This window comes from Telopea speciosissima, chromosome 8, assembly GCF_018873765.1.
Source record: "Telopea speciosissima isolate NSW1024214 ecotype Mountain lineage chromosome 8, Tspe_v1, whole genome shotgun sequence".
NCBI classification, from domain to species: Eukaryota; Viridiplantae; Streptophyta; class Magnoliopsida; order Proteales; family Proteaceae; genus Telopea; species Telopea speciosissima.
This window is the reverse complement of record NC_057923.1, coordinates 12,006,730-12,030,683: the sequence shown is the minus strand read 5'-3', so window position 1 is coordinate 12,030,683 and position 23,954 is coordinate 12,006,730. Positions and strand designations below refer to the sequence as shown.

The window sequence follows — 23,954 nt, the reverse complement described above, 5'->3', positions numbered from 1 at the left end:
GTACGGGTAGTGGAGGAGTTGCAGTGGTGCCTCGGATATATGAGATGAGGGGTTTGCAGTCAGACTCAACAATGATGCTCTCAATGCATTCGGAAATAGCCTCAAGCAGGCTAACCCTCATTGCGAGGGCTTCTCCTTCAATAAAAGAAGAGGAGGTGACTTCAGATTTTGCTACAAGCTTTACAGCCTTTTAAAGTTCACAAGATTTTGTGCCATACTTGTTTTCTTCTCACTGTATCATCCAATAGACAGGTTGGTTCTGTGAACGACACTTTCATGTCTGGTAAGCCAAGCCCGAGGCCAGTCCATGAATATCTTAGTGATCCGTTCTAGAAATCTTCAGTTAATTAAGCTAATGTAGTTCAACTGTGCAAGTTTTTTTTTTCTGTAGAATCTTGTACAACACTCGAGGACAAACAAATTGACATCCAATATCCAATTCAGAATCAGAACCCAAAATTCAAATCGAAATTGGTTGTTTAAATTTGAATTAATTTGAAATTTTTTATTTGGTTTTGGTTTTGAAAAGTGAAATTCGGTTTGGTTTCTATTTTAGAAACGAATCGTCAGTGTTGTAGAAAATATTATGAAGATCAGATTTGACATTATTGACCATCTTCATGAGGTTGTAATTTTCTTATCAATTTTATTTGATTCATCAACATGATAGTTTCACTTAAAACTAAACTTGAACTAAATTAATAACACTTGAACTAAATCCTCCGATGTTGTGTACCAACCCAAATGAAATTGATACAAAATCGAATATATTAATATCGATTCAGTTTAAGTTTGATTTTAGCTATGAGTAAAGTGCATTTGGAGGCTCAGTTTACAGTCCCTTGTATTTTTTGGTAATAGCTTAGCCTTCCCTTGTACCTTGGACTGATAGGATATGCGAATGTTGCCTATGTGGAAAAGAGAAGAGAGAAAATAAGGTGGGAGAGACGAGATAAAATAAGAAAATGTAATAGATTGGCTTTATAAAAGAAGCCATGCCTCTTCAATTTACAGAAGAGACTCCATTAAGAAGATTGATGACCAAGAGATTATTAGTTTCCAGCAGGACATTCTCATAACTCCTACTTGCAGGAATACACAAGGCTTGTTGATTAACCAAAGCTTCAACAACATAATCAAACGGAGTTTTTTATGAAGTTGGCAGCACACAGGTAAGGTAATCGCAATTCGGATATGGGATATCAAAATCAACTTCTGATTCGAGTTTTTTTTTTTTTAAGAAAATAAGGCTACTCAACAAAGGAAAACAAAATACATGAGACAGATAGAGAGCATGATACACATAAGATATAAACATTCGAGTTGATGACTTTTTTTGTATTTTTCCCTCTCTCACCACTCGCACTTGCAAAGACGAGGGACAGTCGGACCAGTTTTTGTAGCTAAGGGTGTCAATCGGGCGATTCGGTTTTCGATTTCGGTGTGAGTTTCAGGGAAATCGAAACCGAACCAATAAGGACTTTTCGGTTTCAGTTCGGTTTGGACTCGGTTCGATTCGTTTTGTGCTATAGGTTTCAATTCAATTTGAAACCTGGGTATAGACTGGTTTTGTATAAGGATTAGGTAGTACTTTTAGGGTTTGGGAGTCGGTTTCAACGTTCGGTTCAGGTTCAAATCAACGGTCAGGCCAATTGGTGGTCCGTCGGTTTAGCGTGAACCGAGCCAAAACCAAATGGTGCTTTAACCCACAAACTAAAGCTAAACTAATAAGGCTTCGGTTCGGTTTGGATCTGGCTCAATCAGATCGATTTGGTTTAGATTTTGGGATCTTTATCACCTCAATTTCCTCAATTCCATCCAATAGAAAGGGGGGGAATGACCACCCTACCCCCTGTCCGAACATACTTTTCGGGTGGGATCCACCTCCCTCTATTAGAGGGAATTGAGGAAATTGGCGAACAGGCAAATTGAGGTGATAAATTTTCGATATCCATCGATGTTGGGCTGCTGGGTGCACCAACATGCATATTGGACCCATGCAGCCACACATCCCTGTGCACTTAGCAGTCCAATGCCGTTAGATGCCTCCCTGGGCGCTCGGATTACAGAAGATCAAGAGCCCGATCCAACTGTAATGGTCCCGGCTAACCACCCGTACCATAAAGAATGGCACAAAGTCTCAAGGATTTTTATCCTCTCAGGTTCTGACACCATCTCAAACTCCCAGCCAAGTCGGCATCTTGAGAAGTTTTTTTATGGTTGGGATTCTGGTCATTCATCAATCTTAATTACTCTTAAGTAGTCTTCTCTCGAGGTTTGTTGATGTTCCTGTCTCTAATGCCCATGCAAGTAGGGCGCAATTCAAAGAGGCTCTCCTTCTCACATGAATAACCAACCCCTTTTTATCGTTCTCTTCCTCCAGTCTCACGTGACTTGAAAAATGTCATCCCTATAATGAATTGCCTAGCTTATAAAGAGATAGAGAGAGAGAGAGAATGATTTAAAGAATTTTAATCAAAATTGGAATTGGAATTGGAATCGAAATGTCATCATTGACTTTGATCGAATTTAAGGCCATGCTAGTGGCCTATGGGCCCTTGATAAGAAATGATAAAAAAAAAAATCAAATTAACTGATTTGTATTGAATTTTTAAGGTTTACGTTGATTCCCAATCGATTCTAATTGAGTCAAAATCGAAACAGATCAATCCGATTGTCAATTCCACTTACTTGAACCTTGGGTGTGATGGATTGGTGTGGTCTCTCTCTTTCTCTCTCTCTCTCTCTCTCTCTCTCATATGATAGATTGGTACAGTTGCTTTGTTACGTGAAGAAGAGGAGATGTCTAGGAAACAACTTAAATCGGCATCATATCCATGGATTTAGTGTATGGTATCGAATCGGGTATTGATCATCTTGAAAATCGAAACGATACCAATATAGATCAGCACGGATCAAACTGTTTGCATTTGGTTTCTCTAAAAAATAATTTTTTGACAGTTTTACCCTTGAATCGTACCATTCCACCGATATGGGATTAATAAGGTTTCAAGATTAACCTGTATCGATACCAATACAAATCGTTTGATACAGTGAATCCGAAACCAAACCAATAAGGTTTTTCGGGTTCAGTTCGGTTTGTGATATCGGTTTCAATTTGGTTTGAAAACCAGGTATAGATTGGTTTTGGATAGGGATTAGGTAGGTTTTTTAGGGTTAGAGAGTTGATTTCAATGTTCGATTCGGTTCATGTTCGATCCTATTGTGGCCCACCCGTTTAGCCCAAACCGACCCAAAACCGAATGGTGCTCTAACACATAAGCCAAAGATGAATCGGTAAGACATTGCTTCCGGGCCGGTTTGATTTAGGTTTGGACACCCTTACAATCTCATCAATCTTTTCTTATATATGTGCATGCACCCTTCGTAATCCTATGGCCAACTTTGATTGAACCGAAAATTAACATATGAAGAAGAAACCTTAGGATACGCTTCTTAGTTACCCCAATTGATTTGCCACATGGCAGACCTAAACACAGAGCCACAGTTTTTTGCCCGTGGGTTGTCAATTGTCATCCACCAAAGCTTCTCCCGTAGAAAATTTTGTTTTGGAGGGCAAGGCGTGTAATTTTGTTGGCTCACCACCACCGTTCTACACTTCATGGTTATTGGTTACACCTTACACGTGGGTACCTCTCAACCCCTTAAGAATTAGAGAATTAGAAAGGTCGGGAGGGTCAGACAAGAAGTTTGGCATTTCAACTAAAAGTGATTCGGACCGTACACGTGGGGCAATTTGAGTGGGTGGAAAGGGGGGAGTGGTTGTCTTCCCTCCCCGTCCTCTGAGCTCTGTGTACCCAATCATTTTATTACATATTTTCTTATTCCATGGGCTTACGTACCAGTCAGTTACCACTCATTTCTCCAAATATCTAATGTGGATAACGACGCCAGTGATATATAGATGATAAGGGAGAGGAGTCACACAATACTTTTAAACATTCTAGCTAGTAATTTAAACATCCACTTAGGACCCGGATCCGGTCCCTGTACGTGGTGTATAATCGACTCTTCGCTTGTGTGTGGAATGAGATGCCAACATGAAAAGACACACAAGAAAAAAAAGCTAAAGAATCATAGGCGGCTCTGATATCATATTGCATTCAAACGTACAATCTTGAACTATTGGTGGTAGGGGTGCAAGTTTTGCCCTGTCGGGTCGAACTCGCCCTGAGCCTGAACAGGACCTGGGTTGAGATACCTGGCCTCAGACTGAAGGTATCTCAAGGCTGAAAATTTCTGATTCTGAGTCAGGATCGGGTTGGACCAGGGTAGAGGCCTCGGATTGAGCCCGGCCCGGCTCAACCCAACCTTATTTTAAGTTATACTATAAAATATATATTTTTTTGTTTTAAACTTTAAATGACAAACATATTTTTTTAATATAATATAATATATTATATATGAAGATAATAAGTGATAATATATTTGATTATAGTGTTATTTTATGTAAAATCGATAATTTTCTCCTTGATCCAGCCCAACTCAATCCAGTCCATGCATCTCTCTCTTCCACCACTCCATGATCAGGTTCAGTCAGGGTCAAGCTGGCCCGATCCTGAAGGCGGGTCAACCTGGCCGGACCCTGAAGTCAGGTCTGGGTTGGATTTTCCAAGCCCTGAGTCAGGATTGGGCTAGGCCAGGGCTCAGGTTAGGAGACTTAGGGTTGGGCTGGGGTTTTAAAAAGTCCAGCCCAACCTGACCCTGTTGCAACCCTAATTGGTAGAGGGTCCAACTAGTATATGAAGACACCCAAGATTACAAACTTAAACGTAATTGATATGGGAGTGTGAGACGACTTGTTCACGTCTTTAGTGCCTTCAAATACTTGAAGAGCTCCCTCCACTTAACATCTTAAGGCTTTGGGTTGAACCAACCAACCCATGTAAAATGAAACCCAACTACTTTTTTCCTTTTTCAATCACACCCACTTATATTTTTTCATCCCAACAATCGTAATAAGAGCAGAATGGCGTTTTCAAAAGATCACAATAAAAACCAAAGGACGGAGTTTCCCTCCATTCATGTGAATGGGATCTCACTGGGACAAGAATGGGTATCGAGAGAGTATTTTGAAACATATTTAAACTGAAAAGAAGTTTGTGAACCCTAAGATGGTGGGTGAAGTCTTATATGACTAAAGTGAAACTTAGTCATGGTTAGAAAAATTTGTCCAGATGATTATGCCTATCTCCACCAAGAATGACTTTCTCTTGCCTCTTTTTGTTTGATGTTTTGTTAGTTTCTTTGGAACACGTTTGGAGCTAACAAAAATGAACAAATGTGGAACATAATCCTTCTCAAAAATATTTTTAATTATAATTAAGAAGTGGAGAGGCAAAGGTCAATATCACTCTCCTCTTATTGATCATGAATTTCTTATTAATAGCCATTCAGAAAGATTGCATTTTTTAAGTTAAGGATCGCTTAAGAGTTATTGCTTTGGAATAGGATTCTGAAATATCAAATGTGAAAAAAAATTATGCCGACATGGAAGCGGCGCATCTTCCTAATTACTTTGGTCCAAATAGGTAAGCTCGGCTTGTAGACGAAGATGACATATTGGCTATTGCCTGTAACTATGCTCAACCCACTTAGCAGAGTCCGGAAGCTTTGTCTCCAAATATAGAGGACCTCACCTCCTGTTATTGTACGGTGCAGTACTGCATCGTGCGGCGCTGCAGAGGCCATGTGGTACAGTGGGCCCCACATGGTGCACATGGCCTCTGCAGCTGCCGCACGATGCATTACTGCACCGTGCAGTAACAGGAGAGGATAAAAATTCCGTTTTCACGGTTCAAAATCTCGGGATCAGTTGATTTGCCTGGATCAAATCGGATTGGTATCCAATCTTAAGATATAAACGATGTTTGAACGAATCATTAATGGATGGGTCATTGGATTAGGAGAATCAATCGGATCACATGATCCGATCTGATAAGCGTGCAATGGGTTGAGTTTTTTTTTTGTTATTTTTTCCATTTATATTCATGATTTGGCTTACAATATGTGTTTTTTTAAACTTTGGAATCTAATCCTCTGCTGCCGGAGTGCAGCCTCACACAAGCAAGGCGAAATGGCTGCCCAAGCACCCTGCCCAGGCGGGGTCCATGTGGGGTCCATGCCTTGCCTATGTAAGGCTGCACGCCAATCGCAAGGGTAGGTGGCAGTAGAGGATTCAAATTGTTTAATTTTAGACTAAATGTATAACATTCCTATTAATTTTTTTGGGAAAGAGAATGCCACTCGGTCTCGCAGCGCACGTCGCCTTTGCACCCTGAAACAACAGTGCGCAAAATGACTGTCACACCCCCTGACACCTTGGAAATAACCAGGGGTGCAGCAATCATTTCGTGCCCCTTGTGTCACGACACAGGGGGCGTGTATGACAAAACCAAGTGACAATTCTTTCTCCCTATTTTTTTTTTTTAATTTTCTAACCAATATTTGCCAATTTCCAGCAAAACTCAGTTTTTATCACTTCTAACTGATCTGACCGATTTTGACCAATATGAATCAGTATTGAATCAATATCAGCTTTGAACGATCTCAAAATTTCGAACAATATCAGCTTTGAACGATCTCGAAATTCCGAACCACACTCCACCAAAGAGAGAGTAGGCTAAAAATATTGGATCCGGATTGTCTCCAGAGAGACTAGAGCCCAGGGGGCATCCAACGATTGAGCTATACTGCACATATCTCGATGCATGCCTAGTGATGTGTGTGACACACCCTACGGCTGGCGGAAACTGGGATCCCTAGAGACGAGCTAAATTAAGAAATACTGACGTCTGTAGCCATTCCGGTCCTCGTGGATGCCAATCCTTCCTTCTTAAGAAAAAGAATTTCCTGCAAATCGTGTAATAGGAATTTTCCTGCTGCCCATCGCTGGTCGTCATCGAAATGGAATAAACCCCTACTCCCCTATGGATTCGTTAATATTCCTTAGATTTTTGTATCTTTTAAGATACCCTTAGAGCGAGATTCCATTTTGGCACCTGGGGCAGCAGGAAATTTTTTGTCTCTTCTTAACATTTTTCTTGTACAATGACGCCCACTTGACGCCTCCCCCCTCCTTTCCATACCTCCACAAGATAAGAAGAAGAAGAGGAAAGAAATCCTTTTTTCACCTCTATGAGATATCTCACTACAACGACGTCCTCTACAAACAACACCGACGACCCTCATCAAATCTCAGCCTTCCTTTGGCTAGATCGACGGTGGAAAAAAACCTGGAGCATAGACCCCCCACGAGAAGCTTCATTTGAGTTTCATTTTAGTATCATTTCGGTTTCATGTAACTCTCATTTTATCTTTATTTAAAGAGTGGAAGGACTTCCATGGTGAAGCTCAGGAGCAAAGACTGATCGAGTTTGTTTACTTCACTTCCCCAACGCTCCTCAAAACACCACACTGCCGGCGGCAACAACTAATTATGGCTCCACCAGAAGTTCCCGTCGACGTCTTTTCGGGTTCCGGCAAGATTACGATTCTTAACACAGGTTACTCTAAGAGGGCTTACGTAACATTCTTAGCCGGTAAGGGTGATTATGTCAAGGGAGTGGTGGGATTAGTAAAAGGTCTACGTAAGGTGAAGAGTGCTTACCCTTTAGTGGTGGCTATCTTGCCTGATGTGCCTGAGGAACACCGTGAGATCTTGAGGTCTCAAGGCTGTATCGTTCGTGAAATTGAGCCCATCTACCCACCTGAGAACCAAACACAATTTGCTCATGCTTATTATGTCATCAACTACTCCAAGCTTCGTATATGGAATGTAAGTGAATCAATATATATATGTATACTATATAAGGTGATATGTTCTTTAACGCATTTAATCAAACATGTTATGTGATTTTTTTTTTTTATTGTAGTTTGAAGAGTATAGTAAGATGGTTTACTTAGATGCTGATATACAAGTGTTTGAGAATATCGATCATCTCTTTGATGCACCTGATGGATACTTCTACGCTGTATTGGATTGTTTCTGTGAGCCTGCATGGAGTAAGTCACCACAATACTCTATTGGGTATTGCCAACAATGTCCTGATAAGGTGAAATGGCCAGTAGAGATGGGTTCACCACCTTCCTTGTACTTCAATGCTGGGATGTTTGTGTTCGAGCCTAGCCGGTTAACTTGTGAATCACTTCTTGAGAATCTACAAATCACGACACCGACGCTATTCGCAGAACAAGTAAGTCATGGTCTAATGGATTATAGGGGATCGAGTTTTCCTTCACCCATGGTGAAACCAGAATCTTCTCACCATGGCTATCGGTACTGTCAGATTACCACGGGAGGAGTTAATGATGACACAAGAGTCAATCACATGATCACATCTTCTAACCACCCACTTCATCCAAAGTGATGTGATCTTATGATTGGATTGTGAACAATGAATTTCATCATTAAACTTCGTATAGGATCGAAACCATCCTTGGATTGCGATCGAATCCACCCTTCATCATGGATGAAGGGAAACTCGGTCCTTCCTTCTAAATAAAATCCTAGAAGAATATTTTCTAGTTCTTTAGAATAATTTTTGTGGCTGTCTTGAGCCTACTCTCCAACATTTGGTTCAAAGTTGTCTAGAGAAGATTCTCCATGAGTATGAGATAAAGAATAAATGATCCTTGAGGGTCGACTTCGATGAACATGGATCATCTGCACGTACGTGTAGGTGAACGTATATCTTAGAACCAATCACATATTTATTTAGTTTTCATAAATAGCCCTTCTTCCTTTCTAAATGACAAAAATAGGACAGGTGGTGATTAGCACTTTACCATGATCAAAATCTTTGATGGTAATTGCTTGAGGGTGAGGAACTCAGGAACCCTAGTCAAATAGTTAAAGGATTAGCTTGAAACTTCTGTGACAGTCCTAAGGGCATTGGTGGGTGTTTGGTTAAGCCTCATAGATCATTCTCTTAAGGGAAATTGAAGGATTATAATAAGAATCTTACTTCTGTTTCTACTTCTAATAAACATTTCTTTGTGTCCATTTAGGATTTCTTGAACATGTTCTTCAATCATATGTTAAAGCCCATCCCTCTGGGATACAACTTAGTTCTAGCCATGCTCTGGCGCCACCCTGAGAATGTTGAGCTGGACAAAGTTAAGGTGGTCCATTACTGTGCAGCTGTGAGTACTCTTTATTGACTCTACCTTGGAACTCTATAAATCTCTGTATCTAATACTGAATCTCATTACTAACCTTTTTCTTTATTGTGTGTTTAAAATAGGGGTCAAAGCCATGGAGGTTCACTGGTAAAGAAGCAAACATGGACAGAGAAGACATTAAGATGCTAGTGGAAAAATGGTGGGAAGTTTACAATGACAAATCACTAGACTTCAAGCCAGAGGATCCTGAACCTGAGGGAGAGACATTTTGTAGGCCAACAATCATAGCTACCATGCCTGAGCCTGAGATTTCTTACATTCCAGCACCTTCAGCTGCTTAAACAAACTCGTATAGATGATATGAATTAAATTCTTAGGTGGGTTTCTGTTGTTTTTTTTTTGGTAAAAGTGGGTTTCTGTTTAGTTCTTCTTTAGATATGTAATGCTACATATTATAAAGTTTACAGGAGATTTTGTATACATTTGTTCTCTCATGTTGGAATGTATATAAGTAGCTTGTGGTAACCCATCCGGTAGACATAATTGCAAAAAACACACTCCCAAGGCTTGGATATTCTAGTGCAATCCAAGGGCAGTTTTAGGGTTTTCCTGATTGTGAAAGCAATGTTATTGAGGGGAAGTCCATGGATTTTGGCCAATCTCATCAGCATTGCCGGGTTTGTACTTTTTGGAACCACACAAAATTTTGTGGAGTTTACTCGTCTGGTCTGAACTACTACTACTACTTCAAAGGCCCAAAATCAGTACCAAGTATTCTACATTTTGGAGCATGCATGTATCAAAATTTTTTTTTTATCAGTCTTACTATATTCTATTCTATGGAGGACGAAAGTGTGCAATGGGGTTTTTACGCACCACAAGCTACCAAATGCGCTGGACACTTGTTCACAAAATATATATATATATATATATGTATATATATCACAAATCATTTCTCTCAGCCCCTTCCCCCCCTCCCCCTTCCCCTTCAAAAAAAAAAATGTATTACTATCATGTATTTGATAGGTAAGTTATAGAGGTTGGACCTTGGAGCAACAACGGTAAGGTTGCTCCATTGTGACCAAGTGGTCATCGGTTCGAGTCTCTAAAAACAGCATCTCCGCAAAGCGTGGGTAAGGCTGTATACATTATGACCCTACCCAGACCCCGCAGTGGCGGAAGCTCTACATTTTGGAGCATGCATGTATCACACTATCTAGGGGATTCACAGACAAACTCCAATTGGACTATTTTCATCTCTCTCTGATTAATACAATGTCATGAGTATTTATTGCTCGCTGACTCCATTTTTATATCCCTCTCCAGTGGCTCTTTTTTTTTTCCCCCCTCTTTCCTTGGATGTATCTTTGGGTTTGTAGAAGAGGGACTTGATATTTTGTATACTTTTGTATTTTTAGGGGTATCAATGTAAATTTGAGGTCCTATAATGGTGAGTGAATCCCCAAGAAATCCCAAAATTAATGGTCCTCCTTACTTGATTCCGTATTTCGCAATAAAACTCTTCATCATCTCTCAAACACACATACACACACTCAAGACAGACAAAAATACATAGGGTATGATTGCCCACCTCTAGGGCCAGTTGGGTGATAACCTAAAACTATGAAGGTGAAGGTGATCTATGAACTTTCTGAATCATGGTTGAAAAACCAAGTTTTCTGACTCGACTCATCTTTCAGAAAAACCTGGTGACTCGACCTTGTCAAAATCGGTCAAGGCAAGTCATGTTTTTTATTTTTTAATGTAATAAATATGTATAAATTAGTTAAAAATAGAAAAATATAGAAAATAAAAATAAAAATCAATGACTCACATATCAATGTAGTTTTGAGTTTACATCATTGAATAAGATAAGGGAGTCAAGGAGTTGAAGGTGTCTTACTGTTTTAAAATTCAGATTTACTATTTTACTCAACTCAGTTTCAAAGTGAACCAACTTTATGGTTTTCAAAAAATAATTAATCTCGTCGAGTTTGTCATGAATCGGGTAAAAATATCGAGTACTATTTAACTCGAACAGTTAATGACCCAGTCTCATCATTTTTTATCCTAACCTAGTCTACACGACTTTTGATCAGATTTTCTAAAATTTTGACTCGATTCAAATGACTCACTCTAATCAAAACCCGATTTTTCAAATATGCTCTAAACAATATGAAAATAATAACTAAAAATTTCAAGGACTACATGTGAGTAGAACGGGTGGCTTCTACTTGCCATGTTTGTACTTTGTATGGGACCCACTTGTTTGTAGTCCTAGGATTCCTCAACCAAAAGATTCAACTTGCGCATAAGCCGCTAGGAAACAGAAAAAAAAAAAAAAAAAAAAAAAAAAAAAGACTTCACCGACATGGATACAATATACTCAAAAGTTGATGTCCTCTTTTATTATTTTAGTCCATTTTTATTTTTTTTGGTAAATTTAGTCCATTCATATCACACAGGTCAGAAAGTAGTCTAGACAAAAAGTTGCCAACCAATAAAGACAGATATTTGAACATACAAAATAATATTTATTTCAAACTTTATAATGAGGATTAGGATCTCAAATCTTCAGCTAAACAATACCTTTAAAAACTTTTTTATCTACCAGTCTTGTGTGCCCCACCCCCCTTTTTTCCTCCTTTTGGTTTCTTTTGTTTTGTGGAACATGTATGTATTCAAGTTTGTTTCTTCAATCTATCCAAATGAAAATAAAATAGAAAAGAACAAACCAAATCTTGGTCCTATTTCGGATTTAATATTTGGTTCGTCACAGTTCAACTGATTTGCTGATTATCATGTGCATCGACTCAATCCTACCCCCTTTTTCATCTAGAAAAGGATGAGGAGGTCTATGAATTCTATAAACCACTCCTTTCACTTATAAAATGAAGGAGTGGTCGGAACCTCGTGCACTAGATATGCCCTTTTTACTCCTTTCAGTTACAAAATGATACAATGTCTTAAAACAATATGAAAATAACTGCAAAATTTCAAGAAATGGGTGGTTTGTAGTGTTCAAAAAACTTCATATGTTCATAAGAACTTGTTTGTAGTGCTAGCATTCCTTGATCCAAAAGATTCAACTTGCACATTCTCAAGCCTTTGCTAACCCACAGATGGTTCCTAAGCATTTGACAAAGTGTGCTAAAACTTGGGAAGATCGAGTCAATGAGATATCAACAATGAAGGAGAAACCACTTAGCTTAAATGAAATAACTGATAATGATAGTATCAGACACCCATTAGCTAATTATATATATTAAGGCACTAGGAAAAACAATCTTATCAAATCTCCTCTTTTCTTATTTAAAATCATTCACATCGTACATGGGTAAAAAGGCAAGCTTAAACTATGTTGCCAAACAATAAAGAAAGATATTTGAAAGTGCCGAATATCATTTATTTAATAATATGTAATGAAAATTAGAATCTCGAATCTTTAGTTAATCAATACCTTTAAACAATTTTCTGTGGACCAATTCCTACTTTAACCTTCTTCTTTTTTTTCTTTTTTTTTTTTTTTGGGGGGGGGGGGGTGTGGGTGTTCTTTGTCTTTTGTAGAACACTTATGGATTTAAATATAATATGCTACATTCGTTTGTTTCTTCAATGTATCCAAATCTATGAAAATAAAATAGAATAGAACAAAGCAAATCTTGGTCCTAAGTTGGATTTAATATTTGGTTTGTCACAGTTTCACTGCTTTATTGATTATCAGGTGTGAGGATAAGTTTCTACAAGTTGAAGGCGGCTAGAGAGATGGGCCTAACGTAAGTCCAGGGAAGCTCAAGAGTTCTTATCTTCCCAGTTTCCACCTTCTTGAATTATTAGTAATAGTACAGTAGTGAAGTAATAAATGTGGCTCAGTGGCCCCTTTGCTGGCCCCGGTGTGGGGCTTAACACAAAACAAATTATTATTAAGTGCATAAAGCTGCACAATTCTTGGTCCAAACCATCCCAACAATCCCCTGACCCACAAAAAAAAAAGAATAAAAAAGAGAAAAATGATAAATAATTTAAGGAAGAAGGTTCCCTTCGACCCCCGAATACTAATTCCGGCGAATGAGGGACCCATCACGAATATACCCCACCACTCAAATGTTAGCCAATACACAAATGGGTCAACCTTGGAATTCCCTTGGATTTTGGTTGGTCATTTTGTGAGGTAGGGTACCAGTAACAAATAAAACTTGTGTAGCACTAAAGAAGAGATTTGATTGAAAAGTGAGGTGAGATAGCAAAGGTGGTCTCAATTCTCAACCCAACCCACCCCAACCCAACCAAGCTTTATCCCAACAAAACGAATTCATCAATGCCCCTTAAAAATTGCCAAGGAGTTTATAAGGAACATCAAAGGTACCCAGTTGTTCTATAGAATACGCATTTGCAATTTTAAGAAGTTTCCAGACTTATAAGAGTGGACACCTTACTCTCAAGTGGTGGACTAATAGAAAGAGAGAAAAGGGAAAACGAAAAAGGAGCCAATTAGGATTAACTCTGGTTTCTTCAATAATGCATCATAGAAGCATCTAGAACGTAGAAAACTCTCTTGTAAACTTAAACTTGATGTATATAGGATGTAAGCTACTATTGCATCCTAATAAATGCTTGAAGATCTGCAAGATGTGCTAGAAATAATTTCTTGGTTATTATAAAAGACTCATTTTGCAAGAACATTTTGATGTTAGAAATTTTAGTTTATAGATCCAAGATACTATAGCCATCCTCACCTTCGTGATATTCATCAAGGAACTCTGGTCCATGAATGTTCTCACCATCAAAGAGGAGGGGTGCAAATTCTGTGCGTCTCTGTTGCTTTTTATCATTTATCTCTATAATGGCAATAATCTTTTCCTTGATGCAATCTTCAACTTTCTTTTCTTCCTCAATCACATTAGGCTGAAGTCCAAGGAGAGAACAGCATTCTTTTTGGAACTCTCTATCATTGGATGACAGAATCAGGCCAGTGATTGTTCTTGCTAGATCAGGGGCATAACTGCAAATCTGAGGAAAAAAGTTCATCAAATGAAACAATGTAAGCAAAAGAAAAAATATTTGCAGAAATCACAAATTTCATTGTGAATGTTAATATGGTTAACCAGTAAAATGACAGGGAATTGGAATGATAATGTAAATTATGTTCTTCAGTTTTCGCTTTTTTATCCATAAGTTCACAGGAAACTAGTCATGTTTTCCTTCCTTGATCTGTAAAGAATTACCTTCTATTACAAGAGAGCTCCACCCCCCCCCCCCCCCCCAACACACACACACACACCCAAAAAATAAAAAGGGACACCCTTCTACAACATGAGAGTTTATAAGAGTACATATTATATTATTCTTTTACTAACTAGGATTTAGGAACAATCCATGCAATGCTTCAGTGATCTTCTGTTCATTCTCAATCTATATGGAGCATTGGAGCCCAAAGTCCAACAGCCAGTCAACAACATGGTTGTCCACAAATGAAGTTGCTTGGACTACTAACATGAACAATAAAAATACAATGTAGGTAGGTTCCATATATATATATATATATAAAAAAGAGAGAGAGAGAGAGAGAGACCTTAACAGCATGTGCACTGAGGAGAGTCCCTTTATACCTCTGCTTCAAACCATCCAAGGCGACTTTAATTGCTTTCTTTACAAGGTGTTTATAACCTTTAGTCTTTTGTTGTGCTTGTATTATTGTGACCTTGGCAACAAGTCAAGGAATGGCTAAGCACATTTAAACCCAAGAGTGGGAACTCAAAAATATGTCATGGCAGTTATTCAGGACATCTAAGAAAATAATGCATTAAATATTATGTTGGATATTTCTTATGGTAACAGTGGATGACGATATCAATATGGGTATATGGTGGCAAATTCTCCCATTCTAGAATTGCGCAGCCATTGCTATCCAAAACATTTGTTCCCAAGTCCAAACCATAACTTTTCCAGTCAATACTTGTCAATCCATCTAGAGATGATTGAGGAATAGAACATGGTGAGAACTCTTGGAAATATAACACCTGTAAAGCAATTCCCATTAGCAAAGAAATAAATTATATAAACAGCTAGGGTACAAGTTGTACAACCATGCAATTGAGCAAAGAAGGACCTTCAATGATCTCCCCCCCACCCCCCCCCCCCCTTCCACCACAAAAAAAGAAGAAGGAAAACCTTATATTGAGGTTACAGCAACCATTATCCTGTCAAAGTCTTTTTCCTTCAATGAGTAAAATTTTGCAATGTCTTAAAACCAGAAGCAGAGAGATATATGGATGTGCCAGAATTTTCGTTCATAAAAAGGGCATAACCAGTGCACAAGGCTCCCACCAATGCGGGGTCTGGGGAGGGTCATAATGCATGCAGCCTTACCCCCGTTTCACATAGAGGCTGTTTCTTCCCAGAATTTCTTTCATGGGAAGAAAAATTAAATTTTCCATACTTTGTGTTAAAAGCTCAAGTAGATAATTTATTTATTTTTCTCCTTTTTAAGACTATAATTCAAATTATCTATGCATTCCTTTCCTTTTGTTTAATTTTCTTTTCTTTGGTTGCATTTTCTTGAATGGTCAACTGCCTGGGACAAACAGTTCAGCAAAGACCTGCAGACACTCTTGATGGATTTAACTGGCTTTAGGTTGAGTGATATCACAGCTGAAATTGCCATTGGGTCCTAGGCCAACCAGTCCATTCAAGTTGAAACAATTGGATATTTATTAGACCTTGATCAAATACTTTTCAAATGAGAGCACTCAATTTTAATAAATTATCACCTGCAATAAGTCATAAAACAATACCAGGATTATTTTTAAGTTGATATATCATAAAACAATAACAAATATATGAAGGTAAGAAATTTCAGTAACATGTTTTTAACCTCTGTTCTTGCACTGCATGCCCTGAAGCAGGACGGACTTGAATCACTTGATGGCTCTGGTAATTCACTTATTATAATTACAGCTTCCACCACCTGTCCGGTGCTTCTGGCGCTTTCTGTACGGCATCCTACTCCATTTCCAACCTTCAAATGTTCCCTAACAAGTGGAATTAACACATATAAATCATATCTAGAAGATTTATGCCAATATAAAGAAGACAAGACATTATGTACGGATCCACAAATTCAATAGTAACGTGTTAAGTATGCTATGTGTTGCCAGTGGGTTTTGATTGACTTAGAAATAAAAAATACAAACTTACAGATAAACCATAATATCTGTACTGCTGTACAAAATTGAGAAGGTTCGAGTTGGCTTCATTCAGAGTTTTCTATAGGGCCAAAAATGTACTCATAAAATATATACTATTTTTCCCCACATTGACAATGTGGGAGATACGGACAGCTTATCTCAAATTTGGTGGTCCATCTTGCCCCTATTCATCAAACAGACTTAACTCTTTTTTCTTTCTCCTTTAAAAAAAAACGTAATAGAATATAGATTTATCTCTTGCAATACATTATATTGACACACGGGGAAGTCAAAAATTGGGCGAAGAATTGACCTATGACTAGATAATAGCATGGACAAGTTCCCTGAGGTTGGGCCCTACTAGATATTCCATGTGGCAAAAGAAACTGTTGGTCTGGGAATGACAAATTGCTGTTCCTAGACACCAATATTTGAACAGAACATCTACAAAGGAACATAAATTTGTCATTCCCACACCAACAGTTTCTTTTGCCGCATGGAATATTGGTGGTCTATGTTAATGATATCATAATATCTGAAGATGATACATCTGACATTGCAGAAGTAAAAGCTTATCTACATCAGCATTTTTCAGTTGAAAGATCTGGGTGCTCTCAGGTATTTTCTGGGTGTTGAGGTACTACGAAGTAAGAAAGGGATAAGCTTGTCGCAGCGAAAGTATGTGCTAGACCTGTTATCTGAAACTGGTATGCTTGCCTCCAAACCAATTGAGTCTCCTATGGATTCCCATCAGAAGTTTGGCACTACTATTAGAGAAGACTTTGATGATCTACACCAGTATAGAAGGCCAGTGGGGCAATTGCTTTATTTAACTGTTACTTGCCCCGACATATCTTTTGCAGGTGAGGTTATTAGCCAATTCATGCAGTCACCGAAGAAGATACATTGGGAGGCAGCTTGTCAAATCTTGAGATATTTGAAGGGGGCTCCAAGTGATGCAACTACAGATCTGTTAACCAAGATTGTAGGTCGCTATGGGCCCACAAAGCTGAGAATTACCTCAAAGAAGAGCCCCTATTTGATCCAACGTCTAACTGCATCACCAGGAAAGGGGTTCACTTAACGTCCTCATTAGAGTGTTGATCTGGTAGGATACTTTGATGCTGACTGACTGGTGCTGATGAAGACAAAAGGTCTACTACAAGGTTTTGCACATTTTTTTGTGATAATAATCACACGGCGTAACAAGAAGCAGATCATTGTGGCTAGGTCCAGTGCTGAGACCGAGTATAGAGCTATGGTTAATACTACAGCTGAGTTGATGTGGTTAAACTCTCTAATTCAAAATTTGGGTTTCCCGGTCACTCAACCTATGAAGATGTGAATTCACCCAAAAAAAAAGAAACCTATGAAGATGTTTTGCGACAACCAAGTTGCTATTTACATAGCCAGCAACCCGGTGTTTCATGAAAGGACAAAGCACATCGAGGTTGATGGTTGTTTAGTGTGGAGTGCTGTCATGAAAAAGCTCATCATTACACCTTTTGTCTCCTCCGCTGATCATCTTGATGATATGTATTCCAAGCCTCTGTTTGGACCCGCCTTCTGTAAGAACTGTTTCAAGTTGGGCATGGTTGACCTATATGCTCCAGCTTGAGAGGGAGTGTCAAAGTCTACCGATATAAGTTGTAAGGGGTACATGACCCATGTGTACCATTTGGGTACATATGTGTCATGTATACACTCATGTGTAGATGGCGGTATATCTTGCTTGTGGGTTTATTTCTTAGTAGATTCTAGATAGATTTGTTTCCTATTTCTTATCTAATTCAGTTTCCTTTTATATCTAGGATTCTAGGCTGTAACCTATTATATATATGATCAAGGGGTGTGCAATTGTACTCACCGATTCTGCTCTCTTCTGAATAGTAGAATTTCATCAACTTCTCTCTTTCTTCTTTTTCTGATATTACTGGTTTATTAGTTTCAATACTGTTACAATATGTACTGATGTTAATGAGAAAAAGAGGATTCTTATAGGCAGGTTCAGCTTTAATAAAGCAATTGCTGATCATCATGGATACAAACAGGACATAAATTAATTGCTTGATGTATTGAAACATATACCTCTCAGGAAAATGAGATGGTATTTGTGGGGCTTCACAAAATAATTAGGCTAGGTCAGGGACACCACTCTAACAGCATTGGTAATGCATAATGTAGAAACTGAAACCTATTCACAATGCAGAAAATTCAATAAACAGAAAGAAGAAACAATCACACACAATCGAAACACCTTGCAACACAAGTATTTATGCGGTTCGGCAAGGTGCCTACATCTTCAGTGAGATGAGAGCAGTTTTCACTAACAACGGAGAAAGGGTTACAAGCACTGTTCCTCATGCCTATCTGTGTTTACAAAGAATTCCCAGTAACCCTAATAATCCACCATTGCATAAATTTATAGAGAAATAAAGAGATTCAAATTTCCTGAATTACCCCCATGTAAACCCTTCGGAGACAGCCCAAAACCCAGTCTACAGAATACAAGACATCAACCCTCAACATATCAATCATGATGCAACTGGTTTTGGGGTGCAAGAGGGCTAGGCCTGGGTTGGGGAGTTGATAAGTTTTGAACCAGATTGAGCCCAGGCGCAGCCCAGATAATATTTGTTAAAAATTGAGCCTGATTTGTACCCTTAAACTGGTTAAACTTTTAACATACCCTATGAAATAGTGCCATTCCACGACAGACTATCAATTTCCTAAAACTTATTGGCATGAGTCAAGGTTGATGAGCATAAGTCATAAACCAAATAGCAACTCAAACTTCAGCCCAGAAAAGCAAAGAGATAGATAGCAGCAAGTGTACAGGGCAGCTATTTCTGCGAAACTAACCTACTTAAGAAGCAAGAAGAACATTGTTGATCAAACATATTTCCATGCTTAAGAACATAATCTTCAAGGCCTGAGGTCAGGCGTTCAACATTTGATATGGGAAGAGAAAGAAGAATGCCCTCATCCGCCAAAAGAAGATTTTCATATCCCGATCCATGGCCATTGGCTCGTTCAACTACCAGTTCAACTGCTACCTTCTGGACAAAATTAAAATCAACCAATTCATTTTGTATGAGTCATCATCTAACTGCACAGCTGAGGGAAGCAAAGGAATATACAAAATTGTTCAGTTAGGCAGCAAAACAATATGCTGATACTTACAGAGTATTAATCAATGCCAAGACGATGGAAAATATGAGCAACAAGAAGTGCTCTGATATGAAGTGTGGAGGAAAAGGATGCTTGAAAGTTGGCAGTCAATAACTCAATCCCCCCACCCTCTTTGTGTTTCCCATAATACCATTATAACATATTAGCACATTCATTCGAGAAATTCATTGCTTAATGAGGCCATAATGGTCAAAATAAAATTTGAAAAAAGCAAAATTACATCCCTTTTCACCACAGCGAAATGAAGAGAACTAATGAGAAATAAAAGTCCTATGAATACAAGATATTTTGGATCAACATGAAGCATTGAACAATAAAAAAGCATTATGAGTCAGTGAGCTGAACTTACCGGAATTTTTAGGATAAGCATCTGCAGAAACAGTTGCAAAATAAAATGGCAGTCAGCGAATAAAACATAACATTCGTAAGCATCTGAAAAAATTTCAATACAAAAGTTCATAATCAGACATTAAATCAGAGTGTTTGATTCAACAAACCCAAAACATAGGATTCATGAACAGAGTATTTAAATAACTGCCAAGAGAAAAGGTAGTACTCTTACAAGTACTAAGATGTAATATAATTATCCAAAAGGCCAATAAACAAGGGCATAGATAAATAAATAAATAACATTATTAATTTGGAACCAACAAGGATTTTGATAAGAAAAAGATGTTAATCATGACCCATTAACTCATGATGGACAAAAAAATGAGATACCAATGATGATAATGTTAATATTTAATAATATATACACTATAGTAATGTTTTTCACTTAACTTTAGTAGCTTCTGATGTACTGGTAATTGTATCATCGGGGTTGGTTTCCATTTTAGTGTTTGGGTAGTATAGGTATCTTCAAATTTTTGGTTAGCTGAATATTTGCCATGCATTTCTTCCACCAATTCTCTCTTCGTCTATATATAGTTGAGGATACAAATATACAATGATTGGTTCTTTACTGAATACAACTCATTGCCTTCTCATCAACTTCTTCTTGCTTTGACTTTCAATTCTCTTTCCTCATTGATTTTGGATTCCTAATCCCCATAAAACTAGGGTGGTGAGAATTCTCTTGCATTAACTTCATTTTGTTGGCTAGGATAGGAAGTTGCAAAGGCTTACATTGTTTATGTTTACTCCAGAGACTAAACCATGGCTCCAACAAAAGCTACAAGAATTTGTAATTTTGCAGGGGTTTCAGTGCAATTTGACTGTTCATAGTGTGTCACCACCTAACTGAAGGGTGAATAATTTAAGAGTTAAGCCCTTATTATTTTTATTGCTTCCAATAATAAATTCATAGTTAATACCTCTATCTTTCATCCTCATTTGTTTCCCATAAGCAGTTCCATAACTTCACATATAATCTTCCTGCAAGTGTAGGAGTGAGTGCGCATGCACGTCTGTGTGCACATGCGCACTTGCATGAGTGGTAATGTTGTGGCACATGGTTGTTTAAATGACTAAAAGAAAACCTGCTGAACCAGGCAGATGATGCATTAACTTTGGATCCCATAATGGAGCAAGCCAAACCTTTTGGAAGAAGTGAGTGATCCCTTCTATTAACTCCTCAATGCTCTCGCAAGTGGACAGAGATACTTCAGTTCCACTGAAAGAAGGAAAAGAAAGAATTTCCAACTGGTTGTGAGGGAGAAAATATGAGAAAGCAACCACCCAAGTGTTGTTTCAGAAGATGCTTGCCTGAATTTTGCCCCATTCTTAGGGGTTGAAGGCAACCTTGTCAGCTTTCTCGCAGCTACAGTTTCCTTCAAATTTATATGGTAGTGAAAAATCTTGCAGTCACATGTGCCTGAAATTCCTCACAAATAATCACTCAGTCAAAGAAGCCTTATTTAGAACATCTATTTTCAGTTCATCATCATATCCTTTTCCACTGTGCCACATTCTTTCTTCCCCCTGATTTGTTTTAAATGGGTTTGTCAGAAGGTTCATGCTAGCTATCAGTCTGAAGCCTTCTGTTATCTAGCTAGAGATCTATTTGGCCATTACTGTCATTATTAGCTACTCTGGTGCTCATTTTTTATCTTTAGCTATTAGGAGAAACCCTAGGAAAAGCACTAGGTGTACCAGCCAAGTATTCTCCACATAAAGAAAATCATAAAATGATAGGAATTGAGATATACATGGGGGGGGGGGGGGTGGAGACTATAATCCTGGAGACTGGAATGATGGTCACTAAGCCTGCAACTACAAACTTTTGCTCTATATGAAGCAGAAATAACGTGTTGCAGCAATCTGTAGAACTCTTGATCATGGCACGGGAAAACTGTTACTCTGACAATTTGTATTCTTGAACTGTACAAGGACCTAAGAGATCAATTATCAATGCGATTACAACTATAAAGAAGAAAAACTTACTTGTAGTTGTGACGGAAAGCACTCCATCTGCATGAAAAAAATGAACTTGCTTAATCTTGCTTCTGAATCAAATTAAATGAATTAATAACTCAGACATATTCCTGCCATGCATCTACAGATCAAAAGAGCTCTAGCTCAATTATCCAGAGTTTCTTCAACAACTTGCACGAATAGATTTTGATAACAATATGTCGAGTCTCTATGCATAAAAGTCTTACTTCACTGCAAATGCTCACCAACACCAAATCAATAGGCAGTCTTTTCAACTTGGTATAGAAAAATCAATCCTTCCATACGATACAAAATTGTCTATGAACCATGTAATATGTCATTTTGAATGGTTGACGAAGTCTTGAAGCTACAGCCAGCATTGCCACTTAAAAGGTCTTTTCATCTGATAGACCCAATTGGTACTGTTTTGGAGATGTGTCAAAAGCAACAGGTTTACCATCTATTTCATTTCTGTGATCAAGCACTACTCGTGAGACATAGATCACATATTGTTACATACAATAGTTCCTAGACTCTGTCCGAATCTTGGGGCATAAATACATATTGCTATGCTCTGAGCCTCAAACTAGGGAAGCACCTTGGCGTCGTGGTGGTGGCTGCCAGTGCAGTAGAGTGCTGGCCTAAGTCCAAGGGAGAGGCCGCTGGTTCGACTCTTCTCCCCCCCCCCCCCCTCCAAAGCCTGTAACTAAAATATTATCTATTGCGGAGAGGGGCAATCATTTTCCAGTTCCAATTTCCAGCATCAGAAAAGAAGCAGCATTCGAGAATTTGCTACCTTATTTATTAGCAGGCAATTACAACCACTTTTGACGAGTGAGACCACTCAATTTCCTCGGCCAAAATGACATCAACGTTTATCTAACAGCACGTGATTGCAATCTCAAGGCAAACTAACATTATCCAATGATTTTGATCAACAACAAAGAGAAAATATATTGTGATAACGTTTAATCAATTCTCACGTACCGAAATTGTCGTCAGAAACGCTATTCCTCGGACACTTCAAGTTTTGAAACTCTTCCAAGCAGCTCCCAATGCCGGTATCTGAAACTGATAAATATGGAAAGGAAGATATTTTCATAAATTTACAGAACTCGTTATCCATTCTAAATGACTCTATTCTCTTTAAAATCTTCTAGCTAAGAAGCGATAAAATGATTCAGCGGTCTTAGCACCTACTGACTGTTTAAACCCTCGGATTTCTGAATTAAGAGGTGAGTTCCAACTGTATTCATCAATGCATGTCAGGAAATTTAAGAACATAAATTTTTACAGAAAACTTCCTCGATCATTCTAAATCAATAAAAAACTATGTTATTAAACTTTCTCTAGACGAACGTATTAAAAATAATAATAATAAGGAAAGCTTAAGAAACAACATTTCCAGACAAAAGGTTCCTTACATGAGATTCTGACGAGCGGAGGATCGGAGTCGGGAATGCGTTTAAGAACAACCGTTAATCTGCAAAGATCCTCAGCTATCCGGCATCTTTGGATGGCAGAGGAGATTAACTAGAAAGAAAAAAAAAAATTAGAGGTGAAGAACAAGAACAATCAGAGAAAGTATAAGCAGAAGAAAAAAAGAGTTTCTAAGATTCAAAATGAATTTAACGCACATTTTGGTAAAGGCTTTGAGTGTTGGAAACCTCCATGGAATGTTTTCCTCCGATGAGAAATTCCCGCGCAGCTGAGAAGTTTACAGTTCGTGCTTCGCAATTTGCAAATCCCCAATGTGCTTGTAAATATATGTATATTCACTTCGTCCCTATTTATACAATAGAGAATAATTACCACAGAATGAGTACGGATCCTCTCCAATCACTTGGAAGTACTGGAGGGATTTGGCCATAGGACCATATGAACCCTGCACTTCCAAATAAATACCAGTGCTTTCAAATGACTGGAGAGGACCCCGCCTCGCCAGAACTGACTTGATTTGTTTATGCGAAACTAACGGTACTTTGGCGCTCAAAATTCAACAAGGAAGAAGGATTGGGATCGCGATGCAGAATTGTAGAAAGGAGAACAAAGCTGTTT

At 38.3% G+C, this 23,954-nt stretch overlaps 2 protein-coding genes across 6 annotated transcripts; one reads left to right on the top strand and one right to left on the bottom strand.

Annotated features, from left to right (window-relative positions):
• Window positions 1-7,459: 7,459 nt before the first annotated feature.
• On the top strand, window positions 7,460-9,504 carry LOC122671640 (galactinol synthase 1-like). The gene is made up of 4 exons (XM_043868976.1): window positions 7,460-7,798; window positions 7,896-8,216; window positions 9,031-9,165; window positions 9,267-9,504. Exons 1-4 carry the CDS (start codon window positions 7,460-7,462, stop codon window positions 9,483-9,485), a joined length of 1,014 nt encoding a protein of 337 aa, XP_043724911.1. The 3' UTR covers window positions 9,486-9,504.
• Window positions 9,505-13,779: 4,275 nt separating this feature from the next.
• Window positions 13,780-23,700, bottom strand: LOC122670526 (type 2 DNA topoisomerase 6 subunit B-like). 5 transcript variants are annotated; one of them, XM_043867439.1, is made up of 12 exons: window positions 23,534-23,700; window positions 23,321-23,429; window positions 22,884-22,967; window positions 21,906-21,932; window positions 21,228-21,336; window positions 21,060-21,135; window positions 19,873-19,893; window positions 19,194-19,390; window positions 16,019-16,175; window positions 14,968-15,164; window positions 14,717-14,846; window positions 13,780-14,154 (listed from the first exon to the last, which is right to left on the bottom strand). In XM_043867439.1, the coding sequence occupies exons 1-12, from the start codon at window positions 23,567-23,569 to the stop codon at window positions 13,849-13,851; spliced, it is 1,449 nt and encodes a 482-aa protein (XP_043723374.1). In that variant the 5' UTR covers window positions 23,570-23,700; the 3' UTR covers window positions 13,780-13,848. The 5 variants fall into 5 exon arrangements, with proteins under 5 accessions (XP_043723374.1, XP_043723375.1, XP_043723376.1 ...); XM_043867440.1 differs by having other exon boundaries at window positions 22,884-22,961; XM_043867443.1 differs by having other exon boundaries at window positions 13,818-14,087.
• Between the last annotated feature and the right edge of the window lie 254 nt (window positions 23,701-23,954).

What these genes read in the sequence shown, in the direction of transcription:
- LOC122671640 (XM_043868976.1), top strand. Translation starts at nt 7,460, where the DNA reads ATGGCTCCACCAGAAGTTCCCGTCGACGTCTTTTCGGGTTCCGGCAAG. An exon ending in CCAAGCTTCGTATATGGAAT is followed by an intron (nt 7,799 to 7,895) that starts GTAAGTGAATCA and finishes TTTTTATTGTAG; the next exon opens with TTTGAAGAGTATAGTAAGAT. An exon ending in TGGTCCATTACTGTGCAGCT is followed by an intron (nt 9,166 to 9,266) that starts GTGAGTACTCTT and finishes TGTTTAAAATAG; the next exon opens with GGGTCAAAGCCATGGAGGTT.
- LOC122670526 (XM_043867439.1), bottom strand. Translation starts at nt 23,569, where the DNA reads ATGGAGGTTTCCAACACTCAAAGCCTTTACCAAAAT. An exon ending in CTCAAAGCCTTTACCAAAAT is followed by an intron (nt 23,430 to 23,533) that starts GTGCGTTAAATT and finishes TTTTCTTTCTAG; the next exon opens with TTAATCTCCTCTGCCATCCA. An exon ending in TCACTCACTTCTTCCAAAAG is followed by an intron (nt 19,894 to 21,059) that starts GTTTGGCTTGCT and finishes CTGTTTCTGCAG; the next exon opens with ATGCTTATCCTAAAAATTCC.